This window comes from Plectropomus leopardus, chromosome 7 (assembly GCF_026936395.1).
Source record: "Plectropomus leopardus strain MGB_pleo_1.0 chromosome 7, ASM2693639v1, whole genome shotgun sequence".
NCBI classification, from domain to species: domain Eukaryota; kingdom Metazoa; phylum Chordata; class Actinopteri; order Perciformes; family Serranidae; genus Plectropomus; species Plectropomus leopardus.
The window spans coordinates 29,133,355-29,154,270 of record NC_142182.1 but is presented as its reverse complement, the minus strand read 5'-3'; the positions used below and the strand labels follow the sequence as shown (position 1 = coordinate 29,154,270).

General features: G+C 39.4%; 1 protein-coding gene across 2 annotated transcripts; it reads right to left on the bottom strand.

Annotated features, from left to right (window-relative positions):
* Positions 1–737: 737 nt before the first annotated feature.
* LOC121949903 (FYVE, RhoGEF and PH domain-containing protein 6-like) lies at positions 738–20,770 on the bottom strand. 2 transcript variants are annotated; one of them, XM_088080406.1, is made up of 21 exons: positions 20,420–20,770; positions 16,752–18,597; positions 12,578–12,716; positions 12,231–12,292; positions 11,163–11,193; positions 7,917–8,068; positions 6,733–6,889; positions 6,542–6,629; positions 5,926–5,976; positions 5,747–5,805; positions 5,584–5,655; positions 5,256–5,324; positions 4,672–4,755; positions 4,486–4,565; positions 4,268–4,370; positions 3,234–3,380; positions 2,340–2,445; positions 2,098–2,192; positions 1,893–2,021; positions 1,642–1,781; positions 738–1,553 (listed from the first exon to the last, which is right to left on the bottom strand). In XM_088080406.1, exons 1-21 carry the CDS (start codon positions 20,430–20,432, stop codon positions 1,517–1,519), a joined length of 3,660 nt encoding a protein of 1,219 aa, XP_087936532.1. In that variant the 5' UTR covers positions 20,433–20,770; the 3' UTR covers positions 738–1,516. The 2 variants fall into 2 exon arrangements, with proteins under 2 accessions (XP_087936532.1, XP_042351672.2); XM_042495738.2 differs by having other exon boundaries at positions 12,231–12,298; positions 20,420–20,768.
* Between the last annotated feature and the right edge of the window lie 146 nt (positions 20,771–20,916).

Below are 20,916 nucleotides of genomic sequence, written 5' to 3'. Positions count from 1 at the left end.
ATGAGTTATAGCTTATCTGTAAGATCATACAGTGTATAACTAAGTCACACACTTACACAACAATATTATGACCACAAAGAGGACGGCTATTGGCACTGGTCTTTAAAGGACCCCTTTTCAATAATTGTTGACCCCTGACTAAGTGATAATTTATGGATAATTCATATTATAGTTAAAACAAAGCAGTAACAGTACAGAACAAGTGATAAACTATACAATTAATCCAAATAGTGTACACAATAATTGCAGGATTTAAAAAAAAAAAAAGCTATTGAGACTGATTTTGAGCAGGTTATATCCTGTGAATATGGCATCAGAGATAATTGTTTTTGGCATTTTAAGTACTTTAATTTTCAACAATCAAGCATACTTAATTGGCTTCTTTTCCGACAAATTCGTTGTTTTCTTCTCCCCGTCTCTTGGCTATGGTTCTAGTAGCTCTTTGATTGTTTCAACTGTGTTCCTCTCTAAAGCAAGAGGCGTTTGTTGAGCAGAGTGAATGCTCTGTGATTAGAGCTTATGTTGTGCAATAGAAGTTACATTTTTACACTGAAGTGGATGTGATATCAAAGTCTAGTAAAAATATGATTTATTCAAAATGCAATTCAGTTACAGTACATGTTTATGTAATTTATTTCCCTATCTGCTGACTATTAAACACATTGCTTTTCCATCATTTTAATGTGCAGCCAAATTGTTTGTTGTCCCTACAGCTGACAGATGATGATGACAAAAAGCACAGTAAAACAAACGTTTATTACAGTGAGAGAATTTAAATAACAAAACTGAGATTTGTGGTATTTTGATTACAGTTCATTTACAATCCTCTATATTTACATTTAAGGTATGAGTCTAAGGATATCATCTATCTACAGTTATTTGAGTTACTTAAATAATACACATTATGGTACAGTTCTGTCCAAATAGTGAGCATTCCCCTGATACACCATTACACTCCAGATTAGACTCAGGTTTACAGAAAGGCTTAATAATAGAAAGTGAAAGTTTCTTACAAAAGCATGAAGAGAATGTGTTCTACAGCCAGCTGCATGGGTGTGAAAATTATTTTAACCAAATAAAAAGATCTACATGATTTGTTTTTACCTCTACAGGTGTGTCAAAATGTTATTACAATATTCATTACAAATCTATTTACAATGGGTTTTTATTAACAAGTCTATGCTACAGAGATCCAAGCAGATTACTAAAAACTTGAATTAATATGTAACAAAAAAAGTCTAAAAGAGCTACATATTTTGGCATATGATTCTAAAATTGCAGCCAAGCTGCATACATCCTGATGGAAAAGATTCATGTTCACATACAAATATAACATGACTAATCCTTTTAAAAGAATGAAAAAAGTACAGTATGTCCGATAAAGGCAATAAAATAACATATTTGGATGTTTCAGTGCAATTAACATGAGGTCTCTAGATGCTTTTAACAGAATTCAGAGAGCACTGAGGTAAAAAAAAATGTGTGCTGAACAGCTCCACGCCGCTGTGTACCGATACTAAAGCACCGTGGCTTCTTTGAATGAGTTAATCCACCTGAAAGAAAAACAAAAAATATTATTATTAGTGTTATTATTGCTGTCACCATATGCACCAATATGTGGCACCTTTCTTTATACTGTACCTCTGTGCTGTTTGGACGTCATCAGCCTTAAAAATGTAGTACGGCGTGTTTTTGTGAAAAAGCTTAAACTGTAACTTCTGCGATGAATCAACTTTCAACATGAACCCTAACAGGGGCTGACTCTCTAAGGCTGCAACATCCTGCAGGAAGACACAATGATAGACTTATGTTATACGGACATAGGTCAAATCCCCTTTGGTGTAATTCTAACGCAACACTCGGCTTTTACTGATACAAGTAGGAGATCTTACCTCACTTGCAGCGTATGTGTACAGGACCTTGTCTTTGATAACGAACCACAGCCTCTTCCCCTGCTTTTTGTTGCCCTTTGATCTCTGCAGATAACCACTCATGGAGGAGTTGTCTGTGCTTGCCGACACCTAAAACAGACATTCGATTAGTTATCCGGTCACAATAGCCAACAGCGCATGTCGATCGTGACAGAATATCTGTCACCTCTTTGAGGGCTGCAGGTATCTTCTTCTGCTTCCTGGAGAAAGCAAATGTCGCTCTGCTTCCAGGAGATACTGCTGCTGATAGGACCTGCTCACCTGTTGAACACAGGAACATGCAGTTATTGAATGCACTGAATACCAATCTGTGGAGTCTAATCCACACTGATGTTTCAGGCAAGGAAAACAAAAAAATATGATGATGACTGTGTTTGGATCAGATGTTTAGAGGAAAGCCAGACGTACTTTTCTGCTGCTGAAGAACAGTGAAGCACTGGTCACACACTCGTGCTAACTGGTTCTTTAGGTATTCAAGACAGTATTTGTTGGAGGAACACGACTGGCACACAACCTGATGGCATAAAATATGTTATTTTGTGACAACTGTTTTATTTTACAACAGTTAATTTGCAACTCTGTTCGTACAGTTTAAGCCACCTTTTTTGCATCACACATTTGTTGCTGATTTTTTGACAAACAAAAATTTAAATGCAGCATTTCTGTTTTTGTACCCACTTTTCACAGGTTTAAGTTAAAGATCTAAGACTTTTCTATGCACACTAAATACTTATTTCTCTCACATTTTGGTGGCAAATTTGTTAAAATCAGTGTCAGTGAGCACTTCTATCCACCTGACAGATGTGGCATATCAAGATGCTGATTAAACAGCGTCATTACTACACTGGTGTGTCTTGGGATAGTCACAATTAAAGAACCACTCCTCTTGAACGGCTGTGTGAAGCTGCTGGATATTGGCAGGAATTGAAACACGCCGTCATGAACGCTAAGCATCCCAAACATGCTCACTGGGTGACGTGGGGTGAGCATGCATGTCATGTTGTGCAAACCAATCTGGAGACAGTTTATGGTAGTGAACTTAACATTCAATTCATGGGCAACAGCTTCGGTGGACATTCCTGCAGTCAGCATGCCAATGGCACGAGTGGCCTTTTACTGTGACCATCCCATGTCCCACTGTGCAGAAATTATGTATTTTTATATGCCGCACCTGTTGGGAGGATAGATTATCTTGGAAAAGGAGAAGTGCACACTAACACTTAAACCTGCTAGAAAGGGAAGCAAAAACAATAGTGTTGCATTTCAGTGTACATTTGTTTTTTGCGCTTTTTGTCACTTTACCTTTCCACATGCGCGGCAGTGGTGTCGCCTCCACGTCAGGGTGAACTCACAGGTGCAGATCATACACATAGTGGTCCGAGGGTCAGGGATCCATATGGGAGCTTTGGATCCCAAAGGAGCACCATCATCACAATTTCTCAGCTCAATCTGAATATAAATTGAAAAAAAAAAACAACAGAAACACAGGAGTTAGCAGTGATCACTCACACCAGGGTTCCTATGCATTTTACATTTCAAAATTCTACAGTTTCCAGACCCAAACTTTCACACTTCTTGGTAGGTTTGTCAGACCATTTTTTGGTATCTGATTACAAATAGCTAGCCTTTGGAAAACTTCACTACATTTACCAACTGTGGCCATTCAGTCCAAATTTCTACGCGTAAATTTGTATGACTTTCCACTGTCAAATATCTCTGCCCAAAAAGAAGTAAACGAACCAGTGCTACCTATGCTCTTATTATTTTCCCTTAACATATTGAATAAAAAATATATTACTATTCCCCCATACTTTTTAGTCTGTTACAACTAAGAATGGAAAATGACTTGAAAAGGTTATAATATGTCATTTTCATAGTGTCTGTACAGCCTCGTTTATTCACTGTGTTCATGGAAATGACAATGAGTGCAACCGTAAAGTTAAGGTTTTCTTAAGCAAAAAAGACAGTCTGTTTTCTTTTCTGGTAACAACATCACAGCATAACTCATAAACGTTCAAACGAGCCTAACTTTTGGTTATTTGTGGTGCTTTGTATTTGCAGTTGATGCAATGGACAGATATTGCTGCATTTTCATTCAAAATTGGTTATCAGGCAGGAGTGTGTGGTCAACCGCACGTCATGCTTCTTGTTTTGCCTTTGACGGAATCAAGCTCGCTCTGAGTCACACTTTGGTTATGCTGAATGCTCCAAATAACATGAAAAAAATAAAAATAAATAAAAAATAGACTTGTTTGTTTTCATCACTAGAGCAGCGGCTCATACACACTGTGAACAGGAAATGTTTGAAGTTCGTTTTCTTGAGGTTGCTATCGTACCTCTTCTGGAGGCTTGCCAGATATAAAACTGATCTTCTTCCTAGTGTAGTCACTGATCGCCGTGGAAATGGCCTCGAGCCATTCATCTCGCTCTGTGGCTGAGCTGCAGAGAGAAAACAGTGTGAATACACACCTACACAGTATTCACTGACCTGTGCACTGCAAGGAAAAACACAGGACGACTGCCATGAAACAGGAGATATCTTTTGTTTGATTACCTTGCTGAGAGAATGAAGGAGCGCTCCACGCTCTCAATCTTCAGCTCATTCTGATAGGCCTCCTGGCTTGGTTTGCTCACCTGTAATTATTCTCATGGTTAGCTGTAATGGCAGCGTATAACATATCCTGGGTTTATAAGATATGCATGTGAAAAGATGACAAGTGTGAGGGAGCAAAGTACTCACCTTCATCCCAGCCAGAGACAACATGTTGTTTAACTTGTACTGGCCTGACTGGACAGGAGTCGTGTACAGCAAAGTGTCGTTAAACTATAGAAGAAACAACAAAGGAGCATGAATTACTTTCTCTCCCTTCTGTCTTTTCTGAAAACATCACATAGCGGCTCAGAATGAGATTAAGAAAATACTGTTATAAACAAACTGATTTAAATTTTTTTGGCTTCAGTAACCACCATAATGCATTGATATGAGGTGCTACAAAGTTTGAGGTCGTATCATCAAGGGGCTCGATCACATTTGAGCCTTTATCAGGACAATCAGTAAGTCTCTGATCTATAACCCCCTGAGGATCTTCACAGCAGCAGTAGAAAGCAGCAATTCTGTTTGATACAAGAATAAAAAAGCTTTATCTGAAAGCCAGAAAGAGCTTCTCTCTGATCACAATCAAAGCTTCACACAACACACTCTGGACTAACTTCAGGTAGGAGAGCGTGTAGTGGTTTGTCGTGGGTAGATCACACAGTCACTGCAGAATTATCCTGATTATGTTGTTTGAGAATGAAATAAGAGAAGGAAATGTTTTACTGTACCAAGAAGAACATTCTGGGCTGCATGACCTTCCTGGACAGCTTCTTCAGGATGCCCTCTTTCAAAAAGATCTGCAACAGGAAAATGTTGTACGATCACATCATGTCTTTTGTTTTACATGTGTTTAGTTTGATGAGCATGATGGGTATTTTCTGACTTTTACCTTTCGTGCTTGGGGAAAAAAATTGCATGAAAAAATAATATTTATAAAAATAACTTTTTGTCATATGTGCTTAAATTAAAAAAATAAAATAATACTACTGTGGCTTTCATGTAGAAACAATCTACTTTAGGTAGATTTACAAATGGTTAATATTTAAATGGTCTTACCCGCCCAGGTTGGACTATCTCGTGGTGACCATTCAGACTGCACTGCACCTGAATCAGTTTCTGGAAGTTATCCTTAGAAGAAAAAAAGTGGATATCAGCATCCCATATGGAGCATTTCATCAGCGCATTAATAGAATATGTCTGATCTCTTCTTGATTCTTACCCCTTGTTTCATGATGTCATTGGCATGATTGGCGACCTCTTTGACTATTACAAGGGCAGCTGAGTGGATAGAAATGTGAAAAGTTGTATATCACATTCATGACAGACAATGTTTCCAGTCCACTGACACCATGAGGTGAGTTTACAGGGTGTGGATATTAAAATGCCCTCTTGGTTTACCTTGTGTGTCTTTGTAATCATCTGAGTCTTCAGACAGGTTTTTCAGATAATCTGAAACACAGTGAGAAATATGTAAGTGTCAGCGCCAGCAGTGAAACTACTTTGTCCACTGGGTTACAAGTGATCACTGTTGGACTGTAAATTCCCGGAACATAATCTGAAATTAAAATCCCAGATAAAAAGGTCTGCAGGTGCTTACATAATGCATTTACACAACAGTGACGTGACAAACATTCCTCACATTTTGGTCCTGAGGGATCGACCCTGATCCATTAGACTCATGAAACGCTAAGCTCACTCATGTTAAAGCTTGTGTTATGTCACCAAATCTGATTTGGGCAGCACTTCAAAAATCTTATTATATGAGGATTGAAGGAGCAAGACAGAAATGCCAAACTATTTTTGCTTTGTGTGGACACCAGAGGGCAGCATGATGCCAGTAATGAGACATCGGTCACACACGCAAAGTTTAGGAGCCCACAACGACAATAAAATGATTTTGGAGTTACATAAAACTTGACTTTGACTTATAGACAATGTCAAAAAAATGAAATTGAATATTAACGTGATATGTGATTAATGTAATGCGGTGATAATGTCTCTTTTGCAGATGTACCTGTGAGCAGCAGCTGATACTGAGGAATCCTCTGAACAGGCTTCAGGAGATAATGCTTCAGAGCCAAGTTGGCACAGCGTGGACTGGCCTTGTGCAAAAAAAAAAAAAAAAGACATATTACAAATAACACAACCTCTAGGAACAAAATCACCAATCAAGACACAGAAAACAGGAAAAGCAAGCCTCATTACCTCAAACTCCCGTACCACTGCGCCAAATGCCGGGTTCTTCTTACTCTGCTCTTCCAGTAGAGCCACATTCTTGTCAAACTCGCGGATGTATGTGGAGTACATCTTCAGATAGGGCCCTTTCTTTACGAAAATGTCTGCCAGCCGGGCATTCTCATCCCTGTACACAGTGACAGGATAAAGCAGAATGAAATAAACTAGACACTCTGGCACCTCAGTGATAATGTATGCATAATTAAGCTGTGCAATAACCCATGGTACATTATTCCTGTAGGAGTAATAATAAAGTATACAAATAGTATACACACATACATAAACAGTGTTTACACAGTTATATACTTAACACATTAAGATTTATCTTAAAACCATAGAAAACAGCCTCTAACTAAAGGAGACCGTGCTTTTGTCATTAGAGCCCCTCGACTTTGGAACGACCTGCCTGAGGAGATAAGGCTGGCAGAATCAGAGACATCTATTAAATCACTTTTTTAAACTCACTTTTACATACTTGCTTTTATGTTATGTCACCTTTATTTTTTAAGTAAACCTGGCTTTACTAAACCAAGATTAATCTTTAAGGGTGCGGCAGGGCTCTGCTTAATTTTAAACCTGAATTTTCTCATTATGAACCTAGTTTTACTAAACTCTGATTCAAGCTAATGTTAGATTAAATAATTCCATGTTGGTGCAACCCAGCCATGAAGTCATTGTGTTTCTTAGTGTCTATGTTTTGTCACTATTAAACTCTACTACCATCTTTTGGATTTTATGATGTATGGTATTTATGCATGTGTCAAATGCCCTATCTCGCAATGTAAACAAAGTATAAAATAATTTGTGTTTCCACTCCAAAATTTAACAGGCTCTCCTTTGGCCGCTGCTATGACCTTCAACCATGTATATGTATGTCTAAAAATAGGGACAGGTGTGTCCATATACCTTTGGCTACATTATAGGTAATATCATTTTTTCCCCCCGTTATAGGGTTTTGGGGGGAGTTTTTCGTAGTCGAGGTGAGGATCTAAGGATAGAGGGATGTCGTATGCTGTAAAGCCCTCTGAGGCAAATTGTGATTTGTGATAATGGGCTTAATAAATAAAACTGACTTGATTTGAATACATTGCTAGCAGTAGCACTGATCAAAACACACCAAAGTAAAAACTCTTTTTAATTATTTTTTTTTTTACCATTTGGCCACTCTCTGCTTCAGCTCTCTGAGCAGGTCCTGGTTGAGTTCATAGAGCTGTGGCAGGTAGTACAGAATCTGGTTGAGAAGACGCTCCTCAATCACCGGCTTCCCACTCTGACGAGACGCTGTGGACGCTGCATCACGGAAGTCCTGTGGGTCAGAGAGTCACACAGATAAAGAGTCACATGATCAAATACAGGAACTCAGGCACACAGGGGGGAAACCCAGAGTGTGTCAAGTGTTGAACCTGTTCTCTTTAGGCTTTTGTGAAAATGCAGTACATCAGTATATCAATAGTTAACCTTACTGAAACTCAATAAAGAACAAAACATTAAGCTTTCAAAAATGTCTGATCATGTTTACCAAAACAGCACTACAATGAGTTAAGCTCCAGAAACACTACAGCAAGAGAAGTGGCATTAAACATTTGTAAATTTCCACAATATTGTGAATCAGGACTAAAAGATGAAGAGCCTGAAGGTGCTGTTTCTGCTAGTTTTTCTGATGATGTGGAGTTTTTTTGTGGTTTATGAGGACACATGGCAAATAAAACTGCTGGCAGACTGCGGCGCCCAGTAGAGAGCTCCTGTGGTTAACATGTGTGATCTGATGGTGGAGGAGGTGCGTCATGTGGAAGAGGATTTGGCAGGGAATTAGAAACAAATTGGGATGATTCACAAGATAAGAAAAGATTACAATGCAGACATGGCTGAATCAGCAGTGAGAGGTGATTTTTTTTTCTATATATAAGAGCGAAGTGGACAATAACAACAAGAAGCTGTGGTACTAGTTTGGCTGCTTTTTATGTTGAAATGAAAAGGTTACATATCATTATATGGATTGAAAGTACTTAGACTGTGTAGCAAGTAGATGAAACAACACATTTTCATCATGCTAAAAGCTATCAAAGCTTTTCTTATCTTTCTGTTTGGAAAATGGCCCTTTTGGAGACACTATGTTTTCACCTGACAGCCACAGCACACAGAGCAGCGCTGGAAATATGGGCCGACTGATAACTCAAATAAAAACACACAACAAATGGCATGTGGAGTTATTATCAATCAGTGGGTGGAAAGCTGGCTGAATGCCCAGCAAAGATGGAGAATGAACAAATACTAAGTCACCTCTATATTCTTTTGAACTTGACTGATCCTCATTACTGGACTCCATTCCTCTACAGCCTACAGAGACCTGAGCACTTCCTGTCTGAGCTCTGCAACGAGGAGTCAGTGTTTATGAGTCAGTCCCTCTACAATCTAGTTTAGAGACCTTTGTCTCTCTAAACATCTGGTCACACTCATCCTTTTTTGTGGAAATAAAAAGGCTTAAAAATACCAAAACAAGGCTTTAACTTTCAAGTAAAGGAGTTATACTTTGAAGTAAAGCAACACTGCAGCCATAAAAGGTGGGACACAGCCCCCTCAACAATAAGAACGTGTGTTGGTTTCCTTCTATAAAAGCATTAAAGTAGCAATGGACCTTTATTTTGACATGGTTTGAGACATTTACACCATAAATTGATGCTGAAAAGAAACAAATTGGTGCATAAAAAGTCACCAAAATGCAGAGCATTAAGTTTCTGACACTCAAAATTTCATGCCACAGCAGCCCCAAACCCCTGGTTCATATGTACTCTCCCAAATGTTAAATTGAAACCTATGCTCTTGATATAAGGTTACGTGACAGTCAGCAGTATGTCTGCTCTCTATGTATTAGATATGTCTAATCCCTGTTGGCTGTGATTAAATTACATAAGCTATATTATCATTTTCTCATAAACTGCCTTTTTTTGTGAGCGAACATTTTTGTGCTGTGCTTCGGTCTGTGTGTTTGAAAAACATCAGAAAGTACATTGCAGCGTAACAAAAGTATTTGTATCTATTGTCAGATTAGTATGACTCTAACTGACTTTTAAAGGGACACTTTATTCCAAAATCAAAAACATGTATTTTTCCTTTTCTTGTAGTGCTAATTATCAATCTAGATTGCTTTTGAGTGAGTTGCAGAGTTTTGGACATATCGACCATCAAGATGTCTGCTTTCTCTCCAAAATAATGTAACTGGATCGCACTTGGCTTGTGGTGCTTTAAACAATAAAAAAAAAATACATTTGAAAAAGTCAACAGTAAGGTCTCTTTCAGGAAATCATTACCCAGTTACTAAAGATAATCCACAGACCTTACTGTGAGCAGTTTCATGTTGAAACTACATTTTTTTACCAAATGACATCAACCATGTCACTGTGCAGAGGAAGTATGCATCTGCTGCTAGTTAGCCTAGCACCAATGAGCTAGCTAACGTTATAGCCATTAATGTTTACATATCACGCTGCTACCGTCTGCATGGTGATATGGTTGATGGGTGTAGTTTTGTAGGAAGAAAACAATTCCTACATGAAACTGCTCACGACAAGTTCTGTGGATTATCTTATGCAACTGGGTCATAATTTCTAGATTTCTAGATTGATAAATAGCACTACACGAGGAAAAATATGTATTTTTTTGATATTGGGGTAAACTGTCCCTTTAAAGTTGGTTAGAGTCATACTGATCTGACAATAGATACAAATACTTTGGTTACTCTACAGTGTATCTTCTGACATTGTTTCTCAAATTTATTTTGAGGGAAGTACAGCTTTTCATTTCAGTGGCTTGGATTCATTACAGATTAAATGTCTCAAAACATCACAAAGAGACAACATGAGTCCACTGAAGTCTAGAGGTGTAGTGTTACCGTCAGATCGCACCAGAAAGTCTGGGGGAAACCGTGAGGAATGTGAGCTGTGTGGTCGAAACCGATGGGAGTTAGGTTGTACACGCAGTCTTCTCCTGCATGGGGTGTGTCCCAGTGGCTAACATAATGAAACACATATGAAGAATGTGGGCTCACCCAGTACACTAGCACTAGATAAAACATACGGGGAGCTGAAGTTCAACTTTTTTAACTGTATGTCGTGTGGCTTGCTGCATATGTTTAGATAAGGATGGTATTTTTTGAAAAACAATCATATATTGTTGCCTGTTTAATATTTGTGGTTTTCAGGCCTTAAACCATCACCAGTTCACATGTGGACAATTTCTGAACACTAAATAATACGTTTAAAGTTATCTACCTGTAAAAATATGGAATTTGATTTCTCATTACACTTTCCCCCCTTTTTAGGAGGTTTAAAATATCTGTTTTCTTTCACAGCAAACATAAAGGTGTAAAATGACATTAAGTGGTGATGTTTCAGGGTACTCACAACATGAAGCAGCTTCAGGACATCAACAAACCTAGAAAAACAAATAATAGGGAGCATTAAAGTGATTATAACATATGAGTATCGTTATAGAAAAGAAAGACTCTCTTACCTAAAAACAAACATTTTTGAGATATCTGTCTCCACTCTATACAATGGGTGTGAATTGAATCTTGTCTGTTGCTCACATCATAAAAATATAGAATTTAAACATTCAAGAGCTACGTTTAACCAAAATCAGTGTTATTCTAATGATATGCACACCTTTTTCATGAGTTTTCATGTAACATGAGAGAAAAAGTCCCTGTGAACCTTGTTGATAGCAATGCATGTTTATTATCCAGAGCAGTGTTGTCGTCAAGACGACCTTATCGCGACCAAGTCTTGACTAAGACCAGAGTGTATTGAGATTGAGACCAGACCAGTGTGAGCCCACATACTGCATGACACACTTAAAAGAAAATGTGGACAATGCAAAACCATGGGCACTCATCAAATTGACCTGAAAGATCCACATTCCCATAAAAAACACCCACAGAAAACCAATAAAGATTACTCTCCATTCACCTCTTTTATCACCATACTTTATATAAAAAACGTCTTGATAAAATAATAAAAGGCAAAGCAGAGGTGAATTTTATGTACAGGAAATTTTCTTCATTTTCTGTGAGAAAACAATAAAAACACCAAGGAGCTGAAATTAAAGGAACAGGCTTACACTACACTTGTCTTGAAATAAAATTTGAAGTTCTCTTTGTGTGAGACCAAGACAAGATTGAGCAAACGTGGGTCAATTCCAAGACAAGACCTTCAAAAAGTGGTCTTGAAATCAATCTTGAGTACTACAACACTGATCCAAAGTAGAGAGAACAAAATGAGATGTTAAACTCTATTTTTCTAACATTGTGAGCACCACAAACAACATTCCTTCCACTACAAATGTTCAGGGTGGAGGCAAAAACCTCAAAACCTGGGCAACTAAAGCCAAAACGATACCACACCCCCAAAATGTGAGTGTTTCTTTTTTCATGTTTTGACCGAACATCGTGAAAAACAAATGAAGACTCTTACACACTCTCAGAGCTCATAATTTCTGTGGCGATGTGGTGAATCTTGCTCTTCTTCTGTCCACTCTGTGTCTGACAAAAAAAGGTGCAAAGACACAGACTCAGAATTACAATGCACTATAATAAATCACAGCAAAAGCTCTCACAGCAGATACACACTGTGAATCACAATAAGAGGTCACTGAAAACAAGTCAACGCAGAGTCAAAAGGAAGAAAAGTTCTTCCCCCCGCGACCAAATTAAAAAGTTACCTATAAAACCTTGCAACAAAGGACAAAGACTGAGAGGTGGAAGTATTTCTGAGCACTTCCAGGGACTGAGGTCATAAATCTAACCGGGTCTGTTTCTCACCGTGCTCTCCTCTGGCTGCTCAGGGTCTCCTTTACTTGAGATGGAGCTGCTATCGCCCTCGTCCTCTGAGGTGTTGGCCATGATGTCATCATCGGAGTGGCCACCATCCAGGGGTGTCACCTCCTCATCGACAGAGCTTCTGTCAAAAGGGGCAGAATGCTAAGGTCAGAGGAGAACACAGGCAGATGCAAACTGTACAGCTGTTTTGGAGGAAGCTGTAGTCATTTATTACCTGGAATTAACGCCTTATATGTCGTCACGACAGTTATTAATGCTTCAAATGTTGCTCCAAGGAAGTTACATATTCTAAAATATGGATGCTTTGCACTATTTTAAACCTGGCAGCACAGAAGATCTACACAATCAGCATAATTTCAATCACTGACCAAATGTCTCCCCTTCTGTCCCTCAGTTGTGACATTGAATGAAGACTGGAAAACTGCTTTTGTAGAACATTATGATTTTGCAGTGAAGTAGACCTTTCACCTTTTGGAAATCATATGTTATCACTTTAACAATTTATCCTACTGGATACTGGTGTGAAATTATGACATAATTAGCATGTATTCTGTTTGAAAAACATTCAAAACATGTTTTGTGAGGTCACAGTGACCTTTGACCTTTTAACACCAAATTCTAATCAGTTCATCTGTGACTCAAAGTGGACATTTGTGATAAATTTGAAGAAATTCCCCCAAGGTGTTCATGGGAAAATATGTTAACAAGAATGAGACAGATGAAAGATCACCAAAATCTAATCAGTTCATCCTTGAGTCAGAGTGGAATGTTTGTGCCAAAAATTCAGAACTTCCCTAGAGGTGTTCTTGAGATATCACATTCACAAGAAAGAAAGTGATGGATGGGTGAATGGAGGGATGGACAGCCCACAGACATAATGCCTGTGGCTGGTGTGGGGGCATAAAAACGAAGTCATATGTTATTTATAGAGGAGGTGGAAGAAGATGAGGTTTAAAATAAAAGCACCAGTGTCAGCACAGAATCTGAAGGAGAATGTGTTTTTGAAAGAAAAACTGTCAGTCCAGCAATGTTTGAATCCTGCTCTGATTCAGTGGGAGTCATAAAAAAAAGAACTCGCAGGAAAGGGAGCACTTGACACAACCGGAATAAACATTTAATGATAACCATCAACACGGTCACATGACACGGTCCAGCTGCTTGCTTCGAGTCAGGTCACAAAGCACAAACGACAAACAACTGTAAACCACTAACCATCACACACACACACAGCTTTAATATGACTACAAGTGAGCTGCTAAAATGGAACTGCACCACAGAGAAACTACATATCTAAAATGCCTCTATTCCCAGTGGGAGCAGTACATGTGAAACAACAGCTCCTCCCTGTACAAAACTGCAAAAAAGAAATGGGCCAAGGCCGAGCAGCAAATGCAATAATCCAGAGTCTGTGGGTCTGACACACTGTGGCATGTTTACAATAGCTGCTGCATTCAGCTGTGACTGTTCTCTGTTTGTGAGCCGCTCTTTTAAACATGTGATTGTTGCACAGTTTGAGCTAAAGAGGGGCGACACACTAAGCTGCACAAGGCCGAGCGTACAGTTACACAAACTCTAATCCTATTTTCCAACTGACTTCTGCTCACTGCTCATTCATAATGCAACATATGGCTTCTTTGCATTAAAGGACCATTAAAGACATTACTACCAAAAATGAATGCTGCGGCTTCTCATAGTATTCTAGAGGTTATATTGAGCAAATAAATTAAGCACTAAGCTGAAAACCCTAGCCAAATTTTATAAAATTAGTTAGCCCAAAGGCATAATTTCTCACCTTCCCAAGAGCAACTGTGTATTTGCGCATGTGGCCATCTTAGATTTTGTAAAATTTCTGGCTTGCAGCGTTTAAAAGAATACTTCACTCAAAAAAAAATTATCATTTGTATTTAAATTATTTGTTTTGTTTTATGTTGAACTCCTTAAGAAATGTAAGAGAGGGCCGCGTTCAACAACAGCAAAACTATATCAAAACATCCATTTATAAACTCTCACACAACTTGTGGACTATGATCCAATTATCCAAAACACACACATTTTCACTAAAATCTCACAGCTTAAAACACTTATGCATAACAGTCTCAGCGACAGACGAGCAGCGCACCTAGGAAAGCGTGTACATTGTAACTCTGTGCAGGTATGCTACTCGTATACAAAGCGTTTTGAATAATAATGTTTTAACATTAATGCATGTGTATGGGAAGCACTGAGCATACGACTGTATAAACGAGACTTGGATTATAATGATTATTTTGCAGGAGTTGTGTGATTCGTCAAGAATCTTCTCCGTTTTTGGATTCTTCGTTCACCATGGAGGCATGCCATAAAGACAAAGTTTCCTCGTGAATTTAAGCGACTACTTTGTGAGTAACTGATAAAAGAATGGTCATTTATTTGTGAAGTATTGCTTTCAATATCTAATAAGGAAAGAAACAGCAGTATCTTCATTCACAAAGCTAACTGTTTTGTAGTGACCATTTCTTTGAGTTCATCTAAAACTGCGGACACTGGGTTTTGTGGCTTATGCAAAGTAGCATGGTTTCTAGAAAGACACACTGCTGTTTAAAAGTACTTTGAGCAACATAAACCTGAACAAATAAAACAACATTATCTGCATGGATAGATAACATTAGAGATAATTGAGAAAAAGTGTCTTTTTGTACTTTTAAATGAACTGACCCTTTAAGAATTGCAACATTTTAAGTGCCCTCTATCCTCAACATTAAAAAGACAAAAACAATCCTGGCTTTTAGGCTAAAGGTTGTGCAGTGTTGCCTCTGATTATGACTTCTGGCATGAAAACAATTCTAGATTTATCTTAATCATGAGGTCAACCCACAATCCATCAGCACCTGAACGGCTAAGCACGTGTGCCGTCGTACCAGTATCACCACATTAAACTCACCTGACTGGAATCTGGAACAAAAGACACAGTGACAAGCTTCTCTATGTTCCTCCCTTTTTACAAATGGTACACAGTCACCCTCTGTAATTAGATCTGTTTTTGAGCTTAACATGGCGGCGCGACTGACATTTGCAGCGCCTTGTACTAGTGTCCATTATGCAGTGCAAGACAAGACAAGCACTTCTTCTCTAAATGCTGTTTAATGCATTTTGCTCCAAAGTGTCATTTTCTTCTGTACTAACATATTTTTAGTTGTATTGTTCTTATGTAAAATTTTAGAGAAAACTTGTATCCTGTCTTGTTACACTGCTTTGGGTTGGGAGGGACAGCCTTTTATTTTCATGCCTCCATTATGGCGATAGCCATTGCTGGAGGCAATATATTAGTGGGTTGTCCCATTTTCATTAATGGGATATCTCAAGAAAACCTGGATGGAGTTTTTTTTTCAATTTGGCACAAACATCCACTTGTACTCAAGGATGAACTGATATGAATTTGGTGTTCAAAGGTCAAGGTCACTATGACCTCATAAAACATGTTTTTGTCCATAACTCAAGAATCTATATGCTAATTATGACCAAATGTTATGCAAATTTCTAATAGGTTAAAATGATAAATTGATGACATTTTATATCACAGAGGTCAAAAGTCAACGTCACTGTCACGTCATAATCTTCTGCAAAAACTCCTGCACAAAACAAGAACTAACTGTACAGAGTTGTTAAAGTGGAACGCAAGATAACCGGACCAATGAGCAGTATTACTCAGCAGATCACAGCAGATCCACTGCACCCTTTATGGCCTGAGTATGTGCTCTTACCTTCAGGGCACAGGTACAGCATGGCCAGAATGCAGACTAAAAGAGGCATCCCATCATTTGTCCCACGCAGAATTCAGCTGCTTAACAAGCTCTAATCACAGGGCTGGAACTGTACTTTTGTAACTCAACTTAACAAAACTAGACTTAATTTAATTTACTTAACTTAACATTGACTTAAAATTGACTAAAATTAACTTAATGTCCTAATTATGTTCTTAGTGTCATTATATATCTGGTGATGATGCTTTTTTTATGTCTAATTATGTTGTTTTGTTATGTTTTTATGTTATATTACATTCATACAGCATTTTCTTGTTCCCCTTTAGAAAATAAGGGAAATCCCCCAATATATTCATAGATGAGATCAAATATGAGGTTCTAAGGGAAACTTGACAAAGACATAGAAATAAATCTACCTCTCATAGTCCGTTGGGGTCTGACATTGTTGGCTTCCAGGGTTTTTCTCAAAGGACATGTATGGCTCCTGCTCCTCATATATGCCCTCGTCGTTATACAGTGAGCTCTGCCAGGGTGTAGGCTGTGCGATGGAGGTCCGAGGGGATGCCACATGTACATTCATGTAGTCTGGTATCTCCTCATAGTGAGGCATGTTCTCATAGTAAACAGCAGAGAACTCCTCTCCGTCCACGTTTTGCTCCACTCCGATCAGCGGACAGGAGAATTTACGTGGCGCTCTGAGATGCTCGGGGAAGTCCTGACATCCGTCCACACTTTGCTCGTTCTCATTCGCCGTGCAGTCTGAGTTCTGGCCTCCTTTCACTATCAGCTTGGGAAGCATCTTCACAGAGAGCTTCAAATCCAGCAGTTTCCGGAAAGAGTTCCTCTTCTGTCCATCAGAGCGTTGGAGGTCGGCACCGGAGAAAGATTTGGCCCTCTGTTTGCTGGACCGAGAAGGCTTGGTAATTCCAGGTGTTGAGAGTTTACTTCTCGTTTCCTCATCAGGAGGCAAAGGAAGCTCCTTCATCACTCTCTCCTTCAAAACACAGTCCCGTATCGGAGGGTCCTGCCTTTTTTCATCATCTCCTAACTCTTCTTTCTCCTCAGAGGATTCCTTCCTCTGCATAAACGCCATCGGGCTGCTGTGTCTCTGGGGCTTCTTGGGAGTGACCTTGACCACCCTGTCCTCTGCTGCCACGGTGACGGCAGGAGGCTCCGGTTGATCGAGTAAACTGCAAGAAGGAGGACTATGTGTGAAATCACTGTAGACTCCCTCCCGATTATCCGTTCCCTCTTTCTCCACCTCTTCATCCTCCTTGTCAACCGATACCTCCATCTCCTGGATGCTGCTGTCCCACCCCAGGTCTTCCTCCTCCACATCCTTTGGGAGCGTCAGAGGAGCAGAGGTTGGTGCTTTCTCAGGTGCACACAGTAAAGGCTTTTTCCTGGGCGGAGGCGCCGGCTGAGCGCAGGCTTTCCTCACAGACAGAAAACTTGACTGCTTGTTTCCAGCAGGTACACTGACAGACACTGATGAGCTGCCCTTCCCCTCCACCTTCACCTCTGTGACGTTCACATCCTGGCTCGCAATCTCCGCACTCTCCTCCTCCACCTTTTCCTGGCGGACTATCCTGGGTTTCCGTGGTACAGGGACAGGGATGGGCTTCCTCCAGGCTGCTGGGACTGGTTTGGGCACACAAGATATTTTCTTCGAGCCAAGAGCATCTTCCTCCGGAGCTGCTTCAGGTACGCTCTGAGGGAGGACGTTACCATTTGCCTCATCGCTCCACGTTCTGTGAGGAAGGGACGGCCTAACAGCGCTTGCTGTGTTGATGTCTGTGTTGAGATTTCTGTCCAAAGTTTCTTGAAGAGGTTTTTGGTTTGTGAGTTGAGTAGAAGAGATCATAACTTTGCACTTTTTCTCTCCGCTGTTATCCAAAGTACCTCGGACAAGCTTTCTGTTTGTGTTCCTGATGCACATGCAGTTTTCTTGGCTACACAGACAAATAGGAATGATATAATCCCAGTCTGGCTTTTTGTTCTCTTGCTGCTTTGCATTTTGGGAGTTAAGAAGACCTTCGATTCGCGGGGTTTCTTGGCTCTTTGAAGCTGGTGGTTTGGATTCCACAGAAGTAGTGAGTTTGGAGAGGCAGGGTTTGGGGGCCAGAGCTGGTTTAACCCTCCTCTGTGTGCCAGGAGAAGGGAGCGAGAGGCAGGAGTCTCTTCTGGGGGTTGAGGGGGACATCCCTGGCCTCTGAGGCTGGGCCAGCTTTGGTTTTGGGGCCACAGGTGGCTTTTGCATGCCTGATGAGTGATAAAAAACAAAAGATGTGAACTTGTAATTTAGACTGTCTACTATGAATCAAAGCCTCATGTAACAGGCTCAAAAATCAGATTCAAATCCAAAACACATAAAAAAAAGATTATGGCTATAATCTGACACATTAAAAAAGCACATTCTGAATATCCAGATGGTATATTTGATGCAATTTCAGTAGAGGGGCAGATGTTTCCCTCCTGATCATTCACTCCTCAACTCTTTTGCTTCGCACTGATCCTAACGTAGTGACAGCTTAGTGAAAAAGTGCTGTAAAGTACTGAACCACCTCTCCAGGGGGTTCAAATATCACATGGCTTATGTATGCCACTCCACACAACAGCACTGTAATCCGGCTAATGGTGCGTGTTAACAGGCAGAGAAAGCAGAGGAGGAGCAGATGGGAGGTGATGAGAGGGAGAGAAATGGAGGAGGGGGCGCAGGGACTGGTCATGCAAACTGGTACATCTGGCTGAACTGGTGTCCTAGAATCTTTTGTGGTGGACAAAACAATAACACTCTGACCTGCTGACAGGGACGGATGTTGTTTTTTTCCCTCAGCACATATTTCCTCAGTGAGCAAGCCACAGGTTTGACAACAAACACATCTACAAGGCTATGAAAGTAAATCAAATGAATTTTGATTTTGGAGGTTTTAGGCAAAATCAACTGCTCGCTGACTGATGGGGAAATATGTGGGGCATGTCCAAAATATTATAATAAAAAATTGCATTGAGAGTCATTTACCTTTACAACAAACAGGCTTTTATAGGTACTTTCACTTTACTTAAATACTTTAATCTCATGCCACTTACTAATTCCTCTCCTGTACATTTCAGAGGTAAATATTGTACCTCTACTCCATATTTGATAACTGTTTCTCTTACAAAATATCGGCTGTATTCTTTCAAAAACATGGGAAGCGAAAATCACCCCAAAATCAACATGAAATGAGTAAACCAAAACAAACAAAAAACACAAAAATAACCACAAAATAGCAAAAAAAAAGGAAGGAAAAGAAGAAAAAAGGAAAAAAAAAGAGGAAATTCAAAAACAAATGAGAGAATTATCTAAAAAGTATGTACTATGTATATAATTTTCTAAATCTACTAATTTGTTACCAAGCTGCTCATTGCCTTTTCCCAATGTTTTTGAAAGATCAAATCAAAACAATTTGCTCAGTGTCCAAAGGTTTAAATACTTGTAAAAGGCATCTGAACTGAGCAGTGATGTCAATCCAGGTTTTGAAGGGTTAAACATGAGGACTTGCTGCTTTTCCTTTGCATTATTTTGATTGATTGATTGATTGATTGATTACAATTTATTCGAATGTTTCTTCATTGAGTACTTTTACTTATGAATACTTTATTTCCCTGATTTTTCTTACCTACTTTTACATTACTATGACTTTTTAGTAGTAAGAGATGTTTGTACTTTTACTAAGGGATCTGAATACTTAAATGCTGCATGCACACAGTTTATCTATGTCTCCCGATGTTTGTTTGTTTTTTTCAATCTAGAAAATGTTATTATACTAACTTTTTTGGCTGTTTTAACTCAAACATAGAAAAACATAAGCAGTGGCAGCAGATTAGCTTCAGCTGGACGCCCTACAGTCATAAATCTGTTGCGTCTTCCTGATCTTTATCTGCACTGCCCCTAGGAAATAAATAATTAACCAAAACACACATAAATACATACTTCTCGTCATTATGCTTCCTGATTTGCCATTTATTTGGTCTGTAGAAATGTTGTATTCACTACAAAAAAACAAAAACTTTGTCAATCACCGAGTTTGCAGTCACTTACCTGAGTTCATCATCGCTTCTGTCACTTCGCTTCTGTTTTTGTTACTTCAGTGCCGCGGAAACAAACCAGATTTTGTGTCCGGATGCATCACAATCCATCTACTCCTATCCAAATAAGTTATCCATCCAAAAATATATAATTTCTCCGCTTTTGTTCGAAGCAACACATGTGATCCTGCTGCTGCTCTCAGGTCACTCTCCGCACTGACTGGCTGCCAGCTTCATCAACCAATCAGCTTCCTCTGTGTTTCCGCAAACAATCCACTAGGGGTCCTCAGGGGCCACAAGCTACCAAGACAACCAAAACAAAACCCCAGAGCATAATTAAGTGTAACACTAACGAAGTCAAAACAGCGTAAGAGAAAATATTGAACGCTCTGAAGAAAGGTTATTGATGTGATTAACATCTACCAACTGCATTTAGACTGCACCATCTTTACTCAGAACTCCCCACCCACACATTCAGTATCTTTCCACCTACATCATCATCATTGACAA